Source organism: Cucurbita maxima, unplaced genomic scaffold (genome assembly GCF_002738345.1).
Source record: "Cucurbita maxima cultivar Rimu unplaced genomic scaffold, Cmax_1.0 Cma_Scf00020, whole genome shotgun sequence".
In the NCBI taxonomy this organism is placed as follows: Eukaryota; Viridiplantae; Streptophyta; class Magnoliopsida; order Cucurbitales; family Cucurbitaceae; genus Cucurbita; species Cucurbita maxima.
Window position 1 is genome coordinate 489,268 of NW_019272036.1, and position 24,830 is coordinate 514,097.

Genomic DNA, 24,830 nt, shown 5'->3' on the forward strand with positions numbered 1-24,830 from the left:
AAAAAAAAAAAAAAAAAAAAAGGACTTTTTGAAGTAAACTCTCTGCCATTTTGGTCGGACGCCTAAGGTAAAGCTTGGCTATGTTAAAGTTACATTTATAGATATAACTTAAACCCACAAAGCTCCAGCCCTTCTAAGCATGGGGATCAAGTTCCGCTTAAGATGAAGGCTCATCACTTCATTCGCACCACCGATCAGTTGGTCGCCGATGAACACTGCAGGCACGGCAGGACTGCAACCGATCCGAATGAGAGCTTGCTCGATTTCTTTCCCCCCCGGGAGCTCATCGAGCTCGTACACCGTCGGGTTAACTCCAAAGTCGCACAAGAGTGACTTGACAGTGTGGCTCATACAGCAACTGTTCTTGCTGAACACCACGACAGGCCTGTCTAACACCAACTTGTTTACGGTCTCCATTGCTAACTTGAAAACAATTTCGAAAATAGAATTACAAACCAACGTAGAACCTAAGAGAAGAAGAAAGAAAAGGTCGGTGAGAAATGAAGTGGCCAAAAGGGGTATTTATAAGGGAACTGTGAAGGACGTGGAGACTTGGAAGCCACTCTTTTGAAGGGAAGGCTTATTATGCAACCATGTTGGGATTGAAAATGCTCACAGCTTCGAATCTTTGCATAAACGTAAAGAATAAACTAAGAGAGACGTGTCCTTCGTACGGTTTACATTAAGTACTTCTGAGTTCCTCTTACAATCAGATCAAATTTCCTTTTTCTCCCATCTTTTTCACCATCCAAATCAATTTATTTTCTCCTTTATTTTTATTTATCTGCATTTTCTTCTCTTGTCAAATAAAACTAACACTAACCCTAACCCGAGTATAACAGTTCTGGAGTCAAGTCCGACGGAAGCTCCACAACATTGTGTGACTATCTGCCAAAATGACATCTACACAAGAAGCATTGAAAATATTGTACTATTGGGAGAAACAAGGTGTCAACCCTCCACCACTCTTAGGCCAAGCAAGCTATCCTACGACACATGCGTGTGTCACAATGAGGACGAGTATTATGAGACGAGTGTCTTGAGCGACTTCTTTTGTAATGGGTCTTTCAAGGATAGTACCTTGTGGCATAGGTATGCCTGTATTGCGCCCTAACTCGAGTGTTAAAGGTTGAATTATGCACTCGCTATCTAGTAAGGTATCCGTAAATGACATGGCATGGGCATGGGTGGACCAATGCATGGATAGATGTTTGTGATGTCTCGATGTTGTAAACGACACGTGGGTCTGTTCTCAATGACATGACCGAGTGAGCTGCGATGGCCAATAACACCCTATGACTTGAGATGCCGTCAAAATATATGGGTTGTGTGAATTGAGAAACCAATATAAAATAATGGAAGGCATGTGTATTACAAAATATATGGGCCGATAACACCTTATTTTTATTTTAAAAAATGTGTTTGATTGGTTGATTTATCTATTTATATGTATGTCATCAAAATTTGGTTCCTTTTAATATATTATTTGGAATGAAATCAAGCTTTATTAGATTTGGGAATTCCCTTCAGAGGTTTTGATTTTGATTTCCCAAATTAGACACCCACATCCATAAAGAACAAAGAATCCAATTAACTATTAACAAAACCATTATTATTATTATTATTATTATTATTATTATTTTCTTTATAAGTCAATTCTACAATATATAGAAATTTTATTTTTTATTTTTTAAAATTCTATTTTCTTTTATAAAGAAAGATTTTGCTGCTATCCCTATCTTGGGGCATCTATTGAGCTGGAGAAAGTTTTTGGATTTATCCATTTAAAAAATATCCCTTTTTTTTCTTTTTTATTTATTTAATTTTTTGGATTCGCATCCAAATGAAGAACAATGTCCTTTTTTTTTTCTTCCTTTTTCATTTTCCCCCAAAGAATTCTCTAGACCCTTCAATTCTTAGCCCTTACGATTAACACCATAAAATTACCAAATTTCAAGTCAATAATTTATGCTATTCTCCTACTGCATTTACATTTACATTTACCTTTAATATTCTAATTTAATTTCCCAAAAAAAAAATTCATTCAACAATCAAAACTAGTAAAGTTTGACAGACGGGCTAAATTTTAGTACATTATTGATAGCTCTCGATATTTTATCTACATATCTAAAACACTTAGAAAGAAGGGATTCATTTGTTTGGGATGAACTCGCAGAAACTCGACCAAATGACTTCTCTCGTAAAGTAACATTTTTTTTAATAAGTCTTCGCTTTCAATAGATCGCTATTTATATTTGTATGTGTCCTAAAATGACATCTATAACTTTTAGTGACATTTGCTTATAGTAAATTTAATAAACAAATAAATCTATAATGTCTTCGCTAATTGACCTAAATCGACATAATTTGGAAAGGTATTTGGTCAATAAAAGGTTGACTTTTTTGTTGTGTTTTTTTAGGTTAAAGAAAGGACAAATTAGCTGAGCCTTAACTCGCTTTCAAATCTCTGCATGTCCATTGCTGCCACCCAAAAGTACGAGAGAGAAACAAAACAAAAAAAAAAAAAAAGAGCCGTACATTTATTTATTTATTTATTTATTTATTTTTGAGGTCCCCAAAATTATGCCAATTTATCTTCTCTTTTTTCTTTTTTTTTTTATGTGAAATTTAAATATATTTGTAATATTACACTGAAAAAATATTATTAAAAAGAGCCCAAATTATAAATTAAATGCATGTGCCATAACTTTTATTTAATTATGATATAAGTTTAATAAATATAAGTATAAAACTCATAATATTTTTTTTATTTCACCTAAATAAAAGGAAAAAGAAAAATATATTATTCTCTTAAAGATAGGTTGCTGATATCAATATATTATAAAATAAATTTAAATTTAAATAAATAAATGGCATCGACATGAAAGGCTTCTTCACTTTCTCTTCTTTTTTTTTCCTTTGGAATCTCTGATAAGTTGGCGATACTGTGTGCAACTTTCCAACTACGTACATATATCGTAATTTATACCAATATTCTTTTTTATATTTTCCCGAATATTCGTTTAAATATTATTTAATTAAAAAAATATTTAAAAAGTGGCTCAAGACATAGTCGAAGAGCCATCGTGAAAGGGTTACCTTTGAATTTCATGCTTCAATACGCCTCATCCTTAAAAGGTAACCTATTTTTCATGCATGGATAGTTACGTGTAGTCCAACGCTAATTCGAGAATATTTAGCATTGCAACGGGCATTGGGTGAGATGGAGATTTGGTAAATTCCCATTGGTTACCAATAAATTATGCTCATGTAGATTCAGTTCTATAACCTAAAATTGAAAATCCCGAGTGCTAATTATATTTAAATTATATTTTATGAATTAATTCTACTTTATTAGTGGAATAAAAATTGATGGAAGTGGGCATCTTGTAATGATAATCACCGGTTGGAATTGCTCCCTCAATCCATATATATATATATATATATATATATATATATATCAACAAGTAATATATGCAACAAAATGTGGGGTATTAGCCTTATTGCCAGAATATTACTAAATAGTTTTAAATATGTGCCATTTTCTTTTAATTTCCTTTATATTATGTAATTTTTTTTAAAAAAATAATAATAACTTCAAATTCAAATTTCATCTCGATCTAACCGTTCCAATCCTCATCTCCACATTTAGCGTTAAAAACTGGCAAAATTCTAATTTTTAAATTTACGAGGACCAAATTTGTAATTTAGCCAAAATTTTAAATTACTGTATTTTTTTTTTTATAAAATTGAAAATTTTTATGATCGAATAGTTATGTTATGATTTTTCCCCGACAAAAAAAAATTATTTTCCTCCAAAAACTGAATAATTATAGAATTTTAATTTTCTTATAATATCAATTTTTGTTTGAAGGGACCTAAAAAAGTTTGATTCTTAATCCCTTTTCTCCTTCCTTTATCTATATCTACACTAAGCATAGTGTATATGATGCAAAATCTTGGGGTGGCTGATTACGTGTCACATTCCGATCGTCCCACCTTATGATATATTCGACCAAAAATTTTGACATTCCTAGCTACTATATGATCGGTCTTTTCAAATTGATTTATCTCACACGAAAATAATTATTAGAAATTATCGTTTCATGATTCCATTCGTAAATTTGATACTCATAACCTAATATATAAAGCCAACCGTAGCAAAAGTTCAACGGTTAGGTTGTTTTTGTTCCTGTAATAGTTTTGAAGAGGTCAAAGATTCTTAATCTTTTTTCTTCTTTCGATATTCTCTCGAATAACATATGTATAAGTAGTTTTAGAAGACTCGCTTTCGTCCATTGAGCTAATGAGATCTGAGATTCCCACGAAACTTCTCTGCAGTTTGCTAACAACGTACATGTCACTCATATAATGATTAAATAATGATTACAAAAAGTTATTATCTCTCGTACATGAACGGTTATAAAAGTTGTAACTATGTTGAACAGTGTTTTTAGTAAAATTAAAGGGGAAATACATGAGACAAACTATGGGATCCCACACTAATTAGAGAGGAGAAAAAAGTACTTTTTATAAAGATGTGAAAACCTCTCCTAGCATGTGTTTTAATACCGTGAGGCTGATGGTAATACATAGCGAACCAAAGCAGACAATTTCTGCTAGCGGTGGGCTTGAGTTGTTACAAATGATATTAAAGCCAGATATTGGATAGTGTGCCAGCGAGGATGCTGGGACCACAAAGGATAGATCGTGAGATCTCATACTAATTAGAGAAGAGAATGAAGTATTCTTTATAAAGATGTGAAAATCTCTCCTAGCATACGCTTTTTAATACCATGAGGTTGACGGTAATATATAACGAGCCAAAGTAGACAATTTCTACTAGCGGTGGGCTTGAGCTATTACAAATGGTATCAGAGTCAGACACTGGGCTGGGCAGTGTGTCATGCTGGGACCACAAAGGGATGAATTGTGAGATCTCACATTGGTTGGAGAGGGGGAGGAAATATTTCTTATAAGGGGTGGAAACCTCTCCTAACAGACATGTTTTAAAACTGTGATACTTACGGTAATACGTAACGGGTCAAAGCGGATAATATCTACTAGCGGTGGGCTTGAGTTGTTACACAACTCACTCGGATTCTATGTTGAACAGTTTACGAGCATATCTTCCTTTACGGTTTAAATTTCGTTTTTTATTAATGATTCCCTAAAAAAGAAAGGAAAAAACAAAAAGGGTTGGGATGCAAATATTAAAATGAAATATCTTCAATTCTTTTCAATGATATCATTAATTAATTTACTAACCTTTTTATTATATACTTTCAAGCTTGGCTTTAGCTCCTCCTTTCCTATATAAATACACACCAATCCCTTTCAGCTGCTACAAACCTGGCTAACATTCAACTTCATCTCTTTGTCATTTCTAAGCTTTAAAAAAATGGACGTAATAGCAAAGATGGCCGGGAAGAAAGCCGTAGTGATCTTTAGCAAGAGCACGTGTTGCATGTGCCACGCAATCGAGAGGCTATTTTACGAGCAAGGAGCGAGCCCAGAGATTCACGAGCTCGATCGGGAGTTAAGAGGGAAGGAAATGGAGATGGCTCTCTCGAGGTTGGGTTGCAGCCCCGCCGTGCCCGTGGTGTTCATCGGCGGAAAGTTCATCGGCTCCGCCAACACCGTGATGACGCTTCATCTCAATGGCTGCCTAAAAAAATTACTAAAGGAAGCTGGAGCTATATGGCTTTGATGTTTCTTAGTTTCCTTTTGTGTTGTAAATATGCAATGTAACGGTCAAAATAAGTAATGGAACGGATAACTTATGAATTTCCCATTTTTCAGTTTCGTCCTTTAACTTCAATGTATTTACACATTTTTCCTTTTTTTTTTCCCAACATTTTGGCAAAACTTTATACAGACATGGAATGTTGTTAAACCTTTTTAACTTTTTGTCCGAGATGTCATTTAGTTCGGAGCCAAAATCCTGGACTCGACACGAATGGGTTAGAGAATTTTTGTTTAAACGGAGAATAGAATAAAGATTTCAACCCTCACTTAAATAGGATAGAGAATAGTAGACCCTCTCCATAGTGGACATGTTGTATAATTGTGAGGCTGACGACAATATGTAATGGGCCAAGACAAATAATATCTACTAGTGGTAAACTTTGGCTATTACAAATGGTATTAGAGTCAGACACCGAGCGGTGTGTCAGCGAGGACGCTGGCTCCTAAAGGGTGGATTGTGGGATCCCGCATGGGTATGGAAATAAAACCGTGAGACTAACAGCGATATATAACGTGCTAAACCGGACAATATCTACTAACGGTAGACTAGAACTGTTACAAATGAAACCCCTTTAAATGAAATTGAAATTCATCACAAATGATTACAAAATTAAAATCTCATTAGCATAAGTGAGTGAGCTGATTTCAATCTAGAACTTCAATTATTATCCAATCTATTTGCGATACATTAGTAGAATAACGAGGTAATAGAAAGAGGGAATAAGTTGAGAAAGAATAACTTTACAAAAAAAACGTCTCTAACTTTTCTATTTGGGTTAGTGAAGCATAAGTTTGAGTATTTTTAAATGTCCGCCTACCCGAATCTTAAAAGTAGCGGAAAAACGCAACGTGACTAACATAAGAATAGAGCTAGAGTTAGAGCTAATGCAGGAGCATCGTGTGAATAGCATCACTCGAAACGTGTGTTTGTGTGTCGGGGCTGAAAAGACTTAACATTGTATATATTATTCTCAAATGTGTCATTTCATGTGAAAATGAATGCTAAGAATTCTATTCTCCATAGCTTTTCTTTAGTGTCTTGCTTGATTCTCCATCGTGCCTTGGGGCTTTGGTTTCCATAGAAATTGCGGCAAACACGCAGACAGTATATAATATGATGCAATTTCGGCTTTAAAAAATGAGAAATTTTGGTGTCAACTTAGTTTAATTCACCCAAAATATTCTCAACAAATTTTAAAATATTTTTTTGTTAATGTAATTTCACTAAAAATTTTAAAATGTTGTGAGATCACATATTAGTTAGAGAGGGGTGTGGAAACTTCTCCCTAACATACACGTTTTAAAATTGTGAAATTAATGGCGATATGTAATGGGTCAAAGAGAACATCTGTTAGCGGTGAGCTTGAGTTGTTACAAATGGTATCAAAGCTAGACATCGAGTGATGTGTATCTACTAGCGGTGGACTTGGGCTGGGTTGTAACAAATAGTATCAAAGTCAAGTTCTGACAGTATGTCGGCGAAGATGTTGGGCTTTCAAGATGGTAGATTGTGAAATCCCACATTGATTGGAGAAGGGGTGTGTACACTTATCTTTAACAGACGCATTTTAAAATCATGAAACTAACTGTGATACGTAACAAGTCAAAACAGATAATATATACTAATGGTAAACTTAATAATAACAATGAGATTCTTGTTATACTATATTAAAAAATAAAATAAAAATAAAAAACATTTTTTTACCAATGAAAAGGCAAATGAAAAAAGAATATCATATTATGCACGATGAGAAGTATTGATACTACTTTTTTGTCATATTTGGAACGACAAAAGAAAAGAGACATGACTATATTTGCCCATATTATATATAGTATTTTATTTATTTAATTATTATATATATTCGTTTTGAAAAGGATAATTTAATTAAGATGAATAAACTAAATGAAAGAAAAAGTAAAAATTGAAAATTGATTCAATCCATCTAATTCTAGCATATTTCTTTACGAATATAAGATTAAAAGGGCTACCTAGCTTACCTAGATCCTCGTCGAAGCTAAAAAAAAAGTACATACTACTTTCGGAGACCTTTTTCAAGATATGCATGAAATTTTGTAGATATTATAAAAAATTAAAAACAAATATAATGCTAGTTTTTTTTGATAAGTGAGTCGGCAAAAAAAAAAAAATAAATAATTGTCTTATCCTATAAAAATTCAATTACCCCAATACGATAATAGATATAATTATTCTTGAATGGTACGCTTCATTATTATTACTGGACTTAGTATAAGAAAGCTTAGTATAAGAAAGCTTCCACCTCCTAATTCAAGAAGAACGCAACACAACTGCAATTAACATAGTTGGAACTTGAAACTTCGATTAGAGCTAGACTCTCCCTATAGTAGACATACATTTTAAAATCATAATAAATTATAGACAATATATTTTAACAATAGACTTGACTTGAGCTGTTATAAATAGTTCTAAACCTTAAATGAAAACCCAAGAGACTATGTTATTTTGAATATTTTGTACGAGATTAGTGATTTAAAAAACTATACAATATTTAATCATTTCACTCTTATGAGTCTGAGGCAATGTTGTTGATCTCAAGTTTAGCCCATCCTAAGCGTTAATGATTATTGATTCAACTTGCATCCACGTCTCATTTCCTGGAGATTTTTAAGCCTTAGAATTGAACAGCCTAAACTGTTTGGAGCATAGAAAATAAGCTTTCCAGTATTAAGATAATAAACCCCAACCAAAAATATCAAAAATCCCTTTCCCCTTCCCTTTACTTCTACTCGTAATAATAACCTTGGACTTGAGAAGACTGTAAACCATGAGTTTCGAGGGATTCAAGTTAAGCTAGAGTATCAAGTACATTTTTACACAATCACAGTCAGCTAATTAGTAAGCAGCACGAAAAATCGGCAATTAGGAAACAAAATTAGAAGGGGGATGAGAATTTCGTACGCGATCAACCATTTTATCGACTGCTTTTCGGATCTGCAATACCAAATTTGTTCTTCATAAGACCAGAACACGGAGACGGATGGCTTTACCTTTTCCCCAATGTTTTGATCAAAAAACTGCGTGCAGTCACTTCCATCGGCCAAGCAGAATATATATCTGGAGCTAAAAATCTACTATGGCATACAAGATATTGGCAGAACTAAATTTTGTTCTCAAATAAAGAATTCCCAAAAGGCAATCCCAAAAATATGAGGTGGGATGATCTAAGCTTTAGCTAGCACGTGGACTTCGATACCGTAATCATGATGATGCTATAACAAAGATATAGGGAGTTGTTTGGCCTAAAAAAAAGAGATAAATGGTGGATCTTACGGGTCTAAGAAGATGAAAAATAGGTCACTTCCTCCTCTTACCCTGCAAATAGAGAGGTTAAGTGAGAACTGTTTGGTTATGATTAGGTCAAAAGGGGCAATGATTTCAAATGGTGTCTAGAAAACGTACGGAGTTCACATAATCATCCTTCGATAATTGCTTACGCTTCTTTAGGTTAGTTGGGCTCTCGGACTGCCTAGCCAAGGCACGTTTTGATGGCGTCATACTCTGAAACAAAATAGAATTAAAATTCAGCAAACACATCTGTGTAGGTTAAAGGGTTAAAGGGTTAAGGAAAAGAGACTGCTGCAAATGTGAAATAAACCTTCGCAAGCTTCTTTTCTTTACGGGCCTGTCTTTCCCGCTCATCATATTCCTGGTTTTCCTTCTCGACTAACCGGATTAAGGTATCACACCTCCTTGCAAGTTCTTGTGTTGTTCGCGACTTGATAAACCAATCAAAGCGAAACAAGGGTGATGTACGAAATGCTGCTTTCAGTTCGTCCCAGTTCCCGTAGCCAAGCTTGTGAACCATGCATATCTGTTGATCATTAAGATAACACCAATGATCTATAACATTCAAACGAATATAAAAATAAATTTCAGATGGGGAATTTAGAAGATCTCAATACCCACCATGAAACGATCACATTCTTCGTTGTACAACTTCCCTTTATTCTGGCCATACTGGATCTTGAGCTCCAGCCATGGATTTTTGTAGCGATCCAGTTTCTTGCCGATGGCTTTCATTATTTCATCCTTGCGAGAAATCCTGGCTTCCCCTCTTTCTATGTTCTTGATGATTCTATCATAATCTGAAATTTTCATATAAATTGCTTAGAAACTATTCAAATAGTAGAAGATTATAACCTACAAAAAATTAAACCTATTATGAGAAATAATAGACCCAATGCAAAAACCCAACTCAGCCTTCAGCAAACTTATTGGTTACACATCAACCTTGAAAATATAAAAGATCACTAATAGGCGATAATAAAAACAAGCAGAACAAGTTAGCTGTGCTAAAAAGAATTCGACTGTCGTAAAAAGTAATTTAAGCAACCGACATGGGAGATGACATTGAACAACCAACAATTTCAGATATTTACAATTTCAGAATAACAATCGATTCGACTGTGCTAAAACACCAGCAGCACAGTTAAAATGATAAGAACAACCGACATAGTTCAGAAGAAACAACTAACAAAGCTTTGAAACCATGACGGCCACAATTTTCATCTTCATAAGAGAGATGATATCGATGGCATAAATTAACGTGCAGAAAATGGTTCATATTATAATTCCAGGATAAGATATATAAAGCTAAATTTCAGAAGTAAAAAATATTTTCTGGTCCGATTAAGATAAAGATCAAGAACAAACATGATACTGTCACATTCACAAAGATAAATTATCACAAGATTTATCCACTTACCATTTAACTCCTTGTATCTCTCTTTAAAGACACTTGCATATCTCTCAACTTCTTCTTCTGTTTTTCCTTCCATCTCCAAAGCAATACTTTTAATATCATTTCGCCCATACTTCTCACAAGCCCTAATAAATGTATTGAAATCTCTGCGACTCCATGAAGAAAATCCCTAAAACCAAAAAACAAGTTTAGCAAAGTGATCATGAGACAAAGCCTTGCAACACAAATCCACTTACTTCCTCTAAGAGTCTTTCTTTTTCTTCCAGCTCTTCGGCCGTCAATGGATCACCCACATCTAAAATTATCATTTCTAAGATTAGCCATACTGTAAAAGGAAAATTACAGGATATAGGGACATGAAACATGAATATTAGTAACATACCTTCAGTCTCCTCAACATCTATTGTATCTTTCAACTGATTCTTTTGATGTGTTAGCTGAGCCATGCAATGATAAATTGAAAAAATAAAGCAAGTAAAAATGCTGAATAATAAACACAAGAAATTATGTAAAAACAGAAAGCAATACTAAAGAATCTTATACTCACCATGAGATACCGCACTTCTTTTTCATATAGTTCACTCAACCTTTGTGTGTTGAAAAACTGGAAATCGTGCCTATAAAAGAAATTTTGATGTACCCATGAAAAAGTACATACATGTAAGTATATAATATTAAGAAGAAGAAAAACTAAATCTCCAAGAAAAATCAACAAATTCAAGAGCCTTACAACTGAGGCATGCGAGGAATCCTGGGCTCCTTTGGTTTTGTTGGACCACCCTGCCGCATTGTTTGCTTAAAGTATTCCGATTCTGAGTAACTTATAGGAGGTAGAAAATAAGGGTCAGGCTTTATGAAGATTATAAAATTCAGTATAAAATTCACGTAGTAAGAGGAAAAGAAAGTCCTTACTTGCGCTTCCGCTCCCTTTTAGGCGGTTCAATCCAATTTTCACTAACAATTTTCTTGAAGTCAAATTTATTTTCATCCTTCATTAAGATACAAGGTCATTAGTAGGAACATTTTCATTAACAGCTTTTGAATAAAAATAAGAAAACATTGGAATTAAAATCTTGAAGTGGATACAAGATTCTTGTATAATTGTATTTACCTTCTCATCGTCAAAATCATACAATTCAGCAGCTGCCAAAACCATATAAGCATTAGATAAAACTACTTCAATATTAGAAAGAAAACAGAAAATTATCAAACAGAAAGAAACTATAGACAGTTCATGTCAGGAAGCTCCCCACTTTCATCCATCTTAAATTTAATGGCATCTTCTGTAAATTTCTTCATCTTTGCATCAAGCTCTGCTGTTGCTGCTTCTCCTTTTGCAATGATTCTATCAATGTCCTCATCTGTGATGGTGCTATCTTTGGAACTGAAAACCATCTCAGCACCAAACCTCACCATTTGAAGTAGCTCATCCTTGTTGACAGCTATTATTGAAAAAGAAATACACAATGTGTTAACTATGCATGCTAAAAGATAATAGTCTAAGAATTAACATATGCTAATTATTCGACAATGCATGGCCTTGAAGTATATAAAAATAAAAATAAAAATAAAAATAAAAATAAAAAACTCACTTTTCTGCTCTGCTAAACGTCCTTGTTGAATCACCAAAGCATCAAGGGCAAGTTTCTTGTAAGCCCTTTCAATAACTTTTTCCTCAATGGTATACTGTTTATTAAAGAATAAATTACATTTATCGCCACAGTAAGTTTGAGCTCTCTATGATATAAGTTACTTTGTTTACCTCAGTGCAAAACCGGAACACTTGAACCTCCTTCTTCTGACCAATTCTGTGAGCACGATCTTGGGCTTGCAGATCAACTTGAGGATTCCTGAAATTAATGTCAAGTGTCAGAGCATACTGAGGGAGTAACAGCCAAAGCAGCAGTAATTTTGATCGAGGAAGGAGATGTACCAGTCACTGTCGTAAAGAATGACTACATCTGCAGTAGCAAGATTAATACCAAGACCTCCAGCTCTGGTTGAAAGTAAGAAAACAAATTTTTCACTTCCTGGCTTGTTGAAGGCATCAATGGATGCATCACGATCCTCACCACCAGTGTTACCATCAATACGACAGTAGTAGTATCCACGAAACATTAAATAATCTTCAAGAATGTCCAACAGTCTTGTCATCTGAAATTCACGCAAATACCAAGCTTAGTCAAAATATTAAATAATAATAATAAGCCAAACAAAATAAACAGTAAATCCACAATAATACGGTGATTCAGTTCATGGAAAATGTATTCATTGGTGATGATCAAATTCCAACAAAAATATTCACCTGCGAAAATATTAGGACTCTAGAATCACGCTCTTTCAGCTTTGGAAGCAACTTGTCCAAAAGAACCATTTTACCTATAAATGAAATTTTCTCAGTATCAATGAATGATTAAAGCGAAATCGTCATCATGCAACCTTGTACACAAAGCTTACCAGCACTTGTAATAAGATGATCTCCAGTGGTGTAAGGAGGCCCAGGTTCAGCACCTTGAAACAAATATGGGTGATTACAGCATTTCCGGAGCTGCATTGCTATATTAAGAAGTCGTTTACGCTCACCACCAGCATTAACAACTTCAAGATCCTTCTGGAGCAAAGCACGATAGTATTGCTTTTGCATCTGTGACATGCCTACTTTAAGTATTGTTTCCTTTTTTGGTGGTAAACCTTTTTCAACATCCGATTTCAGCCTCCGAAGAAGAAAAGGTCGAAGGACCTATAGGGTGCAAATAGCAGGGAAAAAAGAATGTGAGATAAAACACATTGAAATATTGAACTATGGATGCATGCACAGAATGGATTGAGGTATACCTTGTGAAGTTGTTGAACAACCTCCTGCTGATCATTTTCCCCAGAAATTTGAAACCATTCATCGAAAGTTTCAGCTGAACTAAATATTTCAGGCAAAAGAAAATTGAGGAGAGACCACAGTTCATGAAGATTGTTCTGAAAGAGACAATAAAAAGCCACATTGTTACAGTAAATAATTACAACCCGAAAAGAAAGAAAGAAAGAAAAGGAAAGATTTAAACAAAATTAAAAATAAAAACTAGGAAAACAAATCGCAACCATGCCACCTCCCTTCCAAATAACATATCCAGGCAGAAATAGTTATAGAAAAAACTAAACGAAAGGGTTTGGATATCAAACAAGGCAATGTACACAACCAGCACCTGACCTCAGAATATAAAATTTTACAGATTTTTATATTACAAAATAGGTGGTATACTTCCACAATGGTCAAACTAATTTTAGATACCTGAAGTGGCGTGCCAGTGATTAGAAGACGATAGTTGGTATTATAAAGCCTCATTGTCTTTGAAAGGAGGGAATTCTCATTCTTAATTCGATGAGCTTCATCAATAATAATGTAGCGCCAACTAAAACGACGCAAGCAAGACTTCTCCTTGATGGCCATTTCGAAACTGGTAACACAGACATCAAACTTCCCAGCTACCAGTAAATTTTCCCGTATATTCCTCTGCATAAAGTGCATGATTGACACATTAATCAGTCGCCAGTACAAATAACAATCTAACATCACTAAAATTCACATATTCAAATGAATGAAGAAAAATACCCTTTCATCAGGATTTCCAAGAAACTTTACAGCTCGCAAGATAGGGCAAAAACGACGAATTTCATTCATCCAGTTTCCAAGAGTAGATTTTGGTGCAACTACCATATGGGGGCCTGTTATGCCTCTGTACTCGTGAAGATAGCCCAACAGAGAGATGGTTTGTAGTGTCTTGCCAAGCCCCTAATAGAAAAACACCATTTATTAGCACACTGACTAAGGTATCAACTGTCTGAATTGAAATATTTTGTCGAGACATTGGAACTATACCACCTGTAACTAGTAACAGATCTTAAATATCAACAGGAAATAAATATACTTGCATATTCATTCTCAAACAAAGACAAGAAAAATGTTGAATCTAAGAATCTGTTTATTACCATCTCATCTGCAAGGATTCCATTGATGCCATTCTCATACAGTCGAATGAGCCAATTTAACCCAGCTAGTTGATAATCCCTCATTTTCCCTTGGATACCTGCAATAAAACATTAGCCTCAATAATTTAAAAAAAAAAAAAAACTGTCCCAAACTTTGATGCAAATGTAAAACATAAGGAATATATTCAAAACAAAGCAAAAAAATGGAAAACTAACAAGATGGTTGTGTAAGGAGACGAGTGTTCCCAGTCCCAGATAAACCATCTTCTTCCTCTTTAAGGTATTCTTCATCTTCTTCTTCTTCAGTTATCTTTGATGCATGACGACCCCTTAAATATTGGCAAAATAAGAACCATAATTAAACATTCTCACAATAAGTATCGCATTATTTATCAATAAAACAAACCAACACCCATTGGTTGACAAGGATAGCGTGCAGATATTAAATAATTGCGTGTTTAATCATTTTCAAGCAATTTATAATCTAACTGAAAGAGAAAAACGTGCTTGTGTGAAAGAGAAACAAACAGGAAATGTGATCTCCCACATGCCCAAATAGCACAGATTTTCAAACACAACATTAATGTCCCTAGACCCTCAGGATTTACGAGAAGGAAAAAATAAAAAACCTATAAAGACACGAAATAACAATAATGGTTAACGGGAAATTAAAGTTTCCTTAGATAACAGAACAGTTAAAGAATAAATAATGGCCAGCGAAGGAGCTTATATCAGCAATAGTCTGCAAAAAAGATGCAACCTTCGTTTTAACAACCCCAGAGAAAACCACCATTGAGCTATCCATCCAAGTTACCAGGAAGCAAACAAATATTCAAGAGGCACTTTAAATGACAATTCATACCTTCCCTTCGTTTTCTTTTGAGAAGAAGAATGCTCGCCTTTAGCAAAATGAGCAAATATCTCAGTTTGTTGCAGAAGATATTTCAAGCGTCCCTTCCCCTTATTATTCTGCCATTCCATTAACATTAAGTAGCTGTTTCTTATCTCGTAAAACCAGGAACAACATCAAAATTATTGTGTAACTATTGATTTAACAAACCATATCAGCATCAATTGCAGCATTTTGTGCATCCAACATATCCTGAATCTTCTGCTTCTTCATTTGTTGCATTTCTTTTAGTCTGGCCTTTTCACGCCTGCTAATATCGACTTTATCATCATCGCCGTCGTTACTTCCGTCCTGCGGGAAAAAGTGACAAAAACATATAGCGTTGAAAAAATATACAGTTCTGGAAATACAGGCACGAGGCCGAATTCAAAGCATGCCACCATATGCCCAACACTCCAGTCCTCTCAAGTTTCCAAATGTACAAAATAATGGAAATTTGGGTCAAAACCTAGTTAATCTAACCTAAGTAAGAAGTAATCCAGAGAAGGTACAGGAAAATTGAAAATTATAAACCCTACCGAGATCCGAGTAAAATTAACAAAAACGAAGACCGCATATTGAGTAACACAAGTCGAAATTTACCTCTTCCTCGCCATTTTCGACAGGTGATGCATCGTTATCTGAATCCTCGGCAGCTTCATCCTCGTCAGAGCCTGCCGAGCGAGCTACCGCTTCGAGCTCCTCCTCGTCCTCCTCCTCATTGATCTGCTCGTTAGTTTGCTCCTCTTCCTCCGACGAGCTCGAGCCATTGGACATGGCTTCATCGGAAGACACCTGTCGTTTCGAGGGTTTCGCCATAACTTTTTCTCGGACGCCGGGGGTGGGTTTCGAAAATAGACTCTGAAAGAGAAGTGAACCGACTTCTAATTCTCGAGCCACTGACCAAATGTAACGATACTTAACAACATGAATGTTTTATAGCCCTTGGATTGAAATCAACGAAGATGAGCGGGTCAGAACGATTTGTTACGTGGAACCATAATTTTCCCGCCAATTAAAAAGGAATTGCGAGTTCCCGCCTATTGCTGGGTTGGGCCTTTAATGGACCTCTCAATTGGACATAATATGCTCGGCTCACTTACCTATTGCTGGCTTGGCCCTTTAATGGGCCTTTCAAGTGGACATAATACGCTTGGCCCACTTACCTATTGCTGGGTTGGCCCTTTAATGGGCCTTTCAAATGGACATAATACGCTTGGCCCACATACCTATTGCTGAGTTGGGCCTTTAATGGGCCTTCCAGTGGATCTAATGTGCTCGGCCCAGCCCACTTATCCATTGGAGTGGGAGCAATTTCATTAAATGTCCTATTTATCGAGTTATATTGAGTATAATAAATTATTTAATTTTTTAATATTGTTTTAACTTATTTGACTTTTTTTTTTTAATTTATGAACCTTGACACAATTTACAAATTAGGGTTCTACTTTTTTTTTTCAAATTTAATATATATTAATTAATTTAAAAAAATTAATATGCCAAATTTTAAAAGTTTGAAATTTTATTAGATACCGTTAATATTGTTTTTAATTTGATTTCCTCACTTCGAATAAAAATTAAGTATATGACCATCATGTGAAATATTAATCGTTAAAACCAAAACTTTGATAAATAAGGAAGATTATCAAATTACTTTAATTCAAAATTATAAATTCAACTCGATCTTGTATTTTTAATTTAATCCTCAATTATCAATTTCCTGCCTTTTTTATTTTATCCGAAAAAAAATAATACAAGTCAATGAAAAATTAAAAAAATAAATATATTCTTGAAAAAAATAGAATATATTTAAGTAAATAGACGGTTAAAAATGGATCTTCGTCTCCGAGGGACGGAACTCAGCACCGCCGTTCATTCCGTCATCGCCGGCAGCATCAACGATGAAGAATTCCAATGCAGCAGCCATAACGATGCACGTAAGAAACACTGCTAGAATCTTCTATCCACGTTTCTTAATGCCTTTGGCGATGCTGGGAGATTTTTATTAAGATTTGTCTTATTATTGTAAATTGTCACATCCTATTTTATTATAAATCGTTATATAAAATCGGTTCATGAATCTTCTATGCATAAATCTATTGGAGTTCATTTGATATTAATTAAGGTATAACATTAATATGGTTTATACCTATATAAACATTTGTCTAGAATCGTTTTAAGATATGGAGTCATTATCATTTTGTAGTTGTCTAATGGCGACGTTAAGCCCTACAATGAGCGCAATCCTCGTGCTTAGTTGCCGAGCATTGACTGTCGGTGATAAGCCAGAGGAAGGTGGGGATGACGTAAAGTCATCATGTCCCTTATGTCCTACGTGCTACAATGGCCGAGACAAAGGATCGTGATCCCATGAGGGTGAGCTAACTCAAAAAATGTAGGCTGCAACTCGCCTACATGAAACCGGAATCACTACTAATCGTCGGTCAGCCATACGGCGTACTTAACCGAAGTATGTACACACCACAAATTTTAAATAACGATAAATTTAAATTTTATATATTGAAAAGAAGAAATTACAATCACAAATAAACTTTATTTCAAAACAATAAATTGAACTTTGAACCTCAACCTTGGCAGCAGCAAACTCTTGTTTCATTTCATCCTCTGTTATCTGCAAGGCGTTTAAAAACGGTCCTTTATTTTATCTGCAAAACTTTTAAAAAGGGTTTTCGGTGGACGTGGGACGGTGGACGGCTCAGCTTCCGTTCCGTCACTGCCTGCACCGTCGACGACGAAGAATTCCAATGCGGCGGCCATGACGATGCACAAAAGAAACACGGCAAGGATCTTCTTATTCATTTTTTTATCCTTTTTTTTGTTGGGATTTACTGTGTTTATTTTGTTTTGCAATTGGATGACTGTCTAGGGAGAAGAGAATGGCGATTTATAAAGCTATTATTGGTTAAATTTAGATAATTTATTGCTAAAAATAGGGATATTTAGAGGAAGAAAAGGTCTTTTTTAATAATAATTATTGAAAATGTTAAATTTGGGTTACTTCGACTAATTTCCCAAAAGAGAGGGAGATTCAATTCCTCGTTTTAGATTTTTTTTATTATAAAATAATATGTTATTTTCTTACGTGGAAATAAAATATGTTCTATATTTTTTATTTTTTATTTTTTATTTAATTTTACTAATTATGCATTATATATTCATGTTCATCTCTATCCTTTTGTGATGCCAAATTCTATAGAGAGAGTTAGGTTAGTGAGGAAGAATTTTAATTGATTAATAAATAAAATTTAATAACAAAATGTTAAGTGATAGTTAACTATAAACATTAAATAATTATCTATCGATTCAAAAGTCAAATTTAATGTATAGTTGCTACATTTAGTTGTTAAGATGATGTTTAGGTGTTTTCTATTCGACGAACACGACTCTCCACGATAGTATGATATTGTCCACTTTGCGACTCTCAACAATGGTACAATATTACCCACTTCAAGCATAAGCTCTCACGACTTTACTTTGGGCTTCCCCAGAGTATTCTTTGATTATAAACTCATGATCATTTCTTAAATTAGCCGATATGAGACTTTCATCATCTAACACCTTCGACCACCCTCCCCTTTCACCTGAATTAGTTGAGGATTTTCAATTCAGGGAATAGTTTGGGAGCCAAGATTGAAGATACATGGGATGCTATCTCGCCTCTTGACCAAAGGGTCAGCCCACCTCACACTCCTCCCTCCTCTAATGCTCATATTGAGGCTAAGCTTGCTTGCATCTGATCTAAGCTTATCACTCACGCTTGGTTCGTAAGAAAATTCTAGGTAGTTGGTCGTCATAACTAAACACGAGTTTTCATCGCTCGATAAAATGAATCTAAAAGCTGTGGAAACCAAGATGCAACAAAATATGAAGCACATTATTCACCTTATAATATATGTACATACCATACCATACAATGGCGGTTTATCAAGAATGAAGCAATAATAAGGTTTTAATTTTTTAACAAAGATCAAAAGATATTACTCCGGAGCAAGAGCATGTTGAAAGCTGGCCAACCTCAACTATCTTGTAGAAGAATCACCTTAATCAGAACCAATTTATTTTGCCTCCAAACTTCGCATCCGAGGAACGGGAGTAGCAAGGTCCCGGAACAACACGACGTTGCCTTCTGAATCGATCGACCCGTATTCGGCCATCACCGGGTCCATTACGATCCAGCATGTTACAGGATCATCAGTTGGGAATTCCACCCCATAATAGGACAAATGATCCTGAATGCTGTTTCCAATTACAGATCTGCATTTAAAGACCCAAAATATCACACAAGTTTCTAAGATGGCTGATTGTTCTTAAGTTGTGCTATATATCATATGCTTCTTCAAGCATGATCAATACTTGGTGATCAACATGTTGATGAGTAGATGAACTTCAGCATCAAAAACAAACAGAGAAGATTAATAAGAACTTCAACCATACAAGTTACTGTAATGCCCTAGATCCACCAAGTTACTGTAATGCCCTAGATCCACCGCTAGCAGATATTGTCCTCTTTGGGCTGTCTGCTAGGGAAAGGTTTCCACACCTTTATAAATGGTGATTTGTTCTCCTCCCCAACCAATGTGGGACATCACAATCCACAAAGGGCCCAGCATCCTCGCTGGCACTCTTTCCTTCCTCCCATCGATGTGGGACCGCCCCCAAATCCACCCCCGTTTGGGGCCCAGCGTCCATACCGGCACATCATATGGTGTATGGCTCTGATACCATTTGTAACGCCCCAGATCCACCGCAAGCAGATATTGTCCTCTTTGGGCTTTAAAACGCATCTGCTAGGGGAAGATTTCCACACCCTTATAAATGGTGGTTTGTTCTCCTCCCCAACCAATGTCGGACATCACAGTTACTGTAATGAAACTGAGGATGCTTCAAAAAATCGAAAACATCGACAAAATTGATCAAACTCGATCAGTTTGAACTCTTCTCGTCAATCATTTCGGTATTCAAGATCATAAAACCAAAAACTTTATCAGTTCGTGATTTTTTTTGTTGGTTTCGAGGACGTTTGTAAAATATTACTCCCTATATTGACAACAAACGCGCAAACATTTACCTGCTACAATTTGGATCTTCACCCGAATCGTCACAGACCGTCTCAATGTAGGAGGCAAGGCGATTTGATGTAGATGAAGTATCCTGAAGCCATACCTGCAAGAGAGATGCGTCCACTAATATAGCAAGAGGAAACATCCAACTCTGCCTATTATAAAGCCTACCCACCGAGCTTACTAGGTTCTTTTTACAGAAAACTTATGCATAATTCACATATTCAAGATATAAGCAAAATGGTACCTCTCTAGGGAAGTGGTGATATGTTTTCCGTGGGATAATGGAAAAGTAAGGAGGCAAATGGGGCACGATATCGTGTTCATGTGTGACTCGAATGGTATCCGGTAAATGTTTGCTGTAGTACGAGGCAAAAACTGCATTGCCAATACGAGGTTGGCCAAACGTCATAACTCGAACATTTGGCACATTATGATTAACCTGTGGAAAATGTAAATACTCTAGTATAAGATAATTAATCCTATCCATAAACCTCCAAAACTAAACAAAGATGGCACTAAAATTTAAAACATGAACAGGCCAAGACCAGAAAGAACAGATATCTTCAAGAAAGACGAAAGAAAGTAAATCCTGAAAAACGAGAAGCTTTTTGCAAGCCGTTAACTCACTTACTATAAGATCAAGAGCACAAAAAGCAGCAATTGCTCCCCCCATTGAATGCCCTGTGACAATGGTGTCAAGGTCCCCATAAACTTCCTTTGCTGTTTTTACTGCATTTAGAATTGCAGGGCGTATTGTTGTACAGTGATATGCACGATAAAATCCGCTATGTACCTAACATGGTCGGTCGTAGACCCACGAAAAGAAATCAATGCGCTAAAAATCCTGCGGAAATAAATCAAGTACTACACACCTTTGCACCTTCCATTCCAGGATAATCTAAATCCAGCTGCTTCCAGAACAAGTCTTCTATCCAATTCTGTATGCTGCAAAAGCAAGGAGACAAAAGGTTAACGAAATCTTCGCATCAAACGTGCAAGAACATGTTTATCTCTGCAGACAGCGGATGGTATTTTCTTAAAAGAACAATGATATTAAATAAGCAACCAAAAGTCCAAATGACTGATCATTACCAAAGACATCAGTTTAGAACAGAAGAGAAATTGAGTCTTCAAAGCAATAAAAAGAACCGTTAACAACATGGACAGTGTAAGAAACTCTGAAATTGGATAACAATTTCATATGGGCTTCTTGTGTAGCCACTGAATCTAAACTACTACATTCGCCAACTAGTTTTAAAACGCGTCTGCTAGAGAGAGGTTTCCACACCTTTACAAGAAATGTTTCGTTCCCTTCTCCAACCGATGTGAGACCTCACAATCCAACCCCCTTGAGGGCCCAGCATTCCTCGCTGGCACATCTTTTCGAGATTGGAATTCTTAAAAGAAGTCTATGGAATTCTATGGGTGCTTGTCCCTATTTTGACTACTGTATTGGGAATCACAATCGGCGTACTAGTAATTGTATGGTTAGAAAGAGAAATATCCGCCGGGATACAACAACGTATTGGACCTGAATATGCTGGTCCTTTGGGAGTTCTTCAAGCTTTAGCAGATGGCACAAAACTACTTTTTAAGGATACAACAACGTATTGGACCTGAATATGCTGGTCCTTTGGACTTTTTAAGGATACAACAACGTATTGGACCTGAATATGCTGGTCCTTTGGGAGTTCTTCAAGCTTTTAAAGAAAATCTAAACTACTTTTTAAAGAAAATCTGCTTCCATCTAGAGGTGATACGCGTTTATTCAGTATCGGACCATCGTCGAAACCTGGCTTTGATACCATTTGTAATAGCCCAAGCCCACTGCTAGCAAATATGGCTCGTTTTGGCCCATTATATATCGTTGTCATCCTCACGGTTTTAAAACACGTATGCTAGGGAGAGGTCTCCACACTCTTATAAGAAATGTTTCGTTCTCTTCTCCAATCAATGTGGGACCTCACATACATAATGTAAACAACAGAAAACAACAAAAATTTCTAGTTCGTTTTTTTCAACAACTAAAGCTCCTCGTGTTCCTCGTGTAGAATTGTACCTAGTTCCTCGTGTTCCCCTGAATGCAATTATAATAGCACGTGGATCCTTCGCTACTCCAACAAATGACTGCAGCAATTGAATATATTAAGATGGATATAACATGCAATTAAAAAATGCATGGTCGTTAACTACGCACCTGCAGGCAACTTTCAACATCTACAATCAGCTGCACAACTTCAAACCCCTATATCAAAGGAAAATTAAGCATTAATGCCAAAACTTGAAAAAGTGAAGAGGCTGGAAGAACATATTCTTGAAATGAAATCCATGATACAGAAATTCTCTTTTCAGGAGCTGAAACCTATTGGCAATAAACCGTTTCATTTTTTCTAAGTACCTCGGTGAGGCCACGGCATCGTGTACATGTCCATGTAAATAATGATGTCATATCAGAAATATAAACCTGAACAAAGATGCAGTTTTTAGACTTGGTTAGATCTCCCATGAAAATAACACTGCTTAACATTCTTAATTCTTATCAAGCAATTGCAATTCGGTTCCGAAAGTACTGGCTTCATCAACTTAAGCAACGTCGTGTATGCTCTTACGTACACAATGGGCAAATTCAAATAAGGTTAACTTAATTTCTAATCAGAAACAGCTAGAACCAAAGAGTTTGTACCTCTTGCGCCATCAGCTTCGCTTATTATAGAAAGGTATTAGGATAGTTTTACTGGAAGTGTATACTTTTCACTTTCTTAGACAGAGAGTGCATTGCAAATTATAAAAATGCAGGTAAAAAGATCAGCTCCAATATATCCGTATAAAGGACCAAGTCCACCGGTAGTAGATATTGTCCTCTTTAAAACGCGTCTAGGGAGAGGTTTCCACACCCTTACCAGAAATGTTTCGTTTTCCTCTCCAACCGAGGCGGGATTTCGCAATTCGACATCTGCCTTTCTAAGTCAAACTAAACCAAAAGTGGTCTCTCGCTCTGTTAGAAGTGTGAAGCGAACTTACTGCGGAAGCATATTCAACCATGATCATGGCAAGGGTGTGGTTATAAACAGATGAACTATTTGTCTCGTACTTCATCAGCTTCGGGTCTACGTTTGAACACAATTTCCAGTGAGTAGACTATTTAAACAAATTCCAAATTGCAAACTAATTCCACAATTTTTTCTATTATCTCAAATTGCATACGTGAAATGCACAACTAAAAGAGGGCACGGGCGGCAGTCTCACCTCTACCGGCGGATAATACTAACAAGCAAGCAAAGAAACAGAATAAAAACCATCCACGCGTTTCCGTATACCTGGAAGAAAGGGAATTAGAAAACAAAATTTCAGATAATATTCCGCGAAATTGATCGGACAGAACAGTTGACACATACCTCTTCATTCTGAACATCCAGATTTCTAGAATAGAATCTAAACAATTCTAAGGTAGGGCTTAAGAACTATCTTCGATGATCTGAGAAAACATCAAGCAATCAATCAGGAAAGGGATAAATCGACAAGATGGAGAAACGGGACATACAAGACTCTTGCCTACAAGTTACCGTCATCGGAACTCCGGCGAAGACTGTTTCCACCATTTCCGGTGACAGAACACGGAGATGTTGCGATTCCTTCGGAATGAAGTACAGAATCGAGGGAGACGAAAAGTTTGCTTGGCGTCCCCGGAAGTTCGAGGGAAACGACATTGACAATAAGGAGAACGAGGGAAATAAAATTCGTTTATTATCTGTTATTGGTATAATTATTGGATAATGTAATAATAACTATACGTATAATCATAATAATAAAAAATTAAAAATTAAAAATTAAAATTAAAAAAACGTTTGTAATTTATTTTTAAAATATTTTCGAAACAAAATTTAATAATTTTCTTCTAAAACTAATATTGATAGTATTTTAACATTTAAAAATATTATTGATATTTTTAAAAATTAAATTATATTTTTTAAATAGCAATACGGATTTCATAAATATTCTTATTAATTTAACCTATATTATTTTAGAAATAAAATAAATTTTAAATTACACACTTGAGCCAATCCATCAATAAATACTATATCATAACTTTTTATTATTATGGGTTTATTTAGTTATTTTTAGTTTATTTTAAATAAAATACATTAAAAATAATATAGTATAAATTGTTTTATTTGTTAGTGTTTAAAATAATTTCACAATTAATGATTGACAAAAACTTGCACTGAAATACCTAAATTGCCCCGAAATTGTGTTGATATTTATCTACAAGGCCATTACTTCAAAGCATTGCACGTGCTGACTGACAGCTGTCTTGCGTCTATGGACAAATACAGTCAGAGGCCAGCCTTTTTTTTTTTTTTTTTTTTTTTTTTTTTTTTTTTTTTT

The 24,830-nt window shown here is 35.3% G+C and overlaps 4 protein-coding genes across 8 annotated transcripts; 1 reads left to right on the forward strand and 3 right to left on the reverse strand.

Annotated features, from left to right (window-relative positions):
- Positions 1 to 11: 11 nt before the first annotated feature.
- LOC111494296 (monothiol glutaredoxin-S2-like) lies at positions 12 to 467 on the reverse strand. Its single transcript, XM_023144201.1, has one exon. It carries the CDS (start codon positions 415 to 417, stop codon positions 109 to 111), a length of 309 nt encoding a protein of 102 aa, XP_022999969.1. The 5' UTR covers positions 418 to 467; the 3' UTR covers positions 12 to 108.
- Positions 468 to 5,329: 4,862 nt separating this feature from the next.
- LOC111494486 (monothiol glutaredoxin-S10-like) lies at positions 5,330 to 5,801 on the forward strand. The gene has a single exon (XM_023144426.1). The coding sequence runs from the start codon at positions 5,402 to 5,404 to the stop codon at positions 5,708 to 5,710; it is 309 nt and encodes a 102-aa protein (XP_023000194.1). The 5' UTR covers positions 5,330 to 5,401; the 3' UTR covers positions 5,711 to 5,801.
- A 2,712-nt stretch (positions 5,802 to 8,513) lies between these two features.
- On the reverse strand, positions 8,514 to 16,273 carry LOC111494217 (ISWI chromatin-remodeling complex ATPase CHR11). The gene is made up of 25 exons (XM_023144106.1): positions 15,964 to 16,273; positions 15,532 to 15,672; positions 15,334 to 15,440; positions 14,688 to 14,800; positions 14,472 to 14,569; positions 14,095 to 14,274; positions 13,774 to 13,995; positions 13,326 to 13,460; positions 12,948 to 13,230; positions 12,796 to 12,869; positions 12,424 to 12,644; positions 12,253 to 12,340; positions 12,083 to 12,176; positions 11,744 to 11,932; positions 11,602 to 11,633; positions 11,403 to 11,479; positions 11,221 to 11,310; positions 11,038 to 11,107; positions 10,873 to 10,927; positions 10,727 to 10,785; positions 10,494 to 10,659; positions 9,695 to 9,873; positions 9,384 to 9,599; positions 9,188 to 9,286; positions 8,514 to 9,100 (listed from the first exon to the last, which is right to left on the reverse strand). The coding sequence occupies exons 1-25, from the start codon at positions 16,177 to 16,179 to the stop codon at positions 9,083 to 9,085; spliced, it is 3,222 nt and encodes a 1,073-aa protein (XP_022999874.1). The 5' UTR covers positions 16,180 to 16,273; the 3' UTR covers positions 8,514 to 9,082.
- Positions 16,274 to 19,234: 2,961 nt separating this feature from the next.
- Positions 19,235 to 24,180, reverse strand: LOC111494218 (lipase-like). 5 transcript variants are annotated; one of them, XM_023144107.1, is made up of 12 exons: positions 24,008 to 24,178; positions 23,840 to 23,919; positions 23,691 to 23,761; positions 23,466 to 23,551; positions 22,843 to 22,908; positions 22,642 to 22,689; positions 22,504 to 22,571; positions 21,317 to 21,389; positions 21,076 to 21,237; positions 20,689 to 20,883; positions 20,450 to 20,544; positions 19,235 to 19,635 (listed from the first exon to the last, which is right to left on the reverse strand). In XM_023144107.1, the coding sequence occupies exons 2-12, from the start codon at positions 23,854 to 23,856 to the stop codon at positions 19,437 to 19,439; spliced, it is 1,080 nt and encodes a 359-aa protein (XP_022999875.1). In that variant the 5' UTR covers positions 23,857 to 23,919; positions 24,008 to 24,178; the 3' UTR covers positions 19,235 to 19,436. The 5 variants fall into 5 exon arrangements, with proteins under 5 accessions (XP_022999875.1, XP_022999877.1, XP_022999876.1 ...); XM_023144109.1 differs by having other exon boundaries at positions 24,001 to 24,178; XM_023144108.1 differs by having other exon boundaries at positions 23,997 to 24,178.
- Between the last annotated feature and the right edge of the window lie 650 nt (positions 24,181 to 24,830).

What these genes read in the sequence shown, in the direction of transcription:
- LOC111494217 (XM_023144106.1), bottom strand. Translation starts at nt 16,179, where the DNA reads ATGGCGAAACCCTCGAAACGACAGGTGTCTTCCGATGAAGCCATGTCC. An exon ending in AAGAAGTGCGGTATCTCATG is followed by an intron (nt 10,928 to 11,037) that starts GTGAGTATAAGA and finishes TGCATGGCTCAG; the next exon opens with CTAACACATCAAAAGAATCA. An exon ending in GAGATACAAGGAGTTAAATG is followed by an intron (nt 9,874 to 10,493) that starts GTAAGTGGATAA and finishes TGAAAATTTCAG; the next exon opens with ATTATGATAGAATCATCAAG.
- LOC111494486 (XM_023144426.1), top strand. Translation starts at nt 5,402, where the DNA reads ATGGACGTAATAGCAAAGATGGCCGGGAAGAAAGCCGTAGTGATCTTT.
- LOC111494218 (XM_023144107.1), bottom strand. An exon ending in AGTATTATCCGCCGGTAGAG is followed by an intron (nt 23,552 to 23,690) that starts GTGAGACTGCCG and finishes GTTCAAACGTAG; the next exon opens with ACCCGAAGCTGATGAAGTAC. An exon ending in CTGGAATGGAAGGTGCAAAG is followed by an intron (nt 21,238 to 21,316) that starts GTGTGTAGTACT and finishes CGACCATGTTAG; the next exon opens with GTACATAGCGGATTTTATCG.
- LOC111494296 (XM_023144201.1), bottom strand. Translation starts at nt 417, where the DNA reads ATGGAGACCGTAAACAAGTTGGTGTTAGACAGGCCTGTCGTGGTGTTC.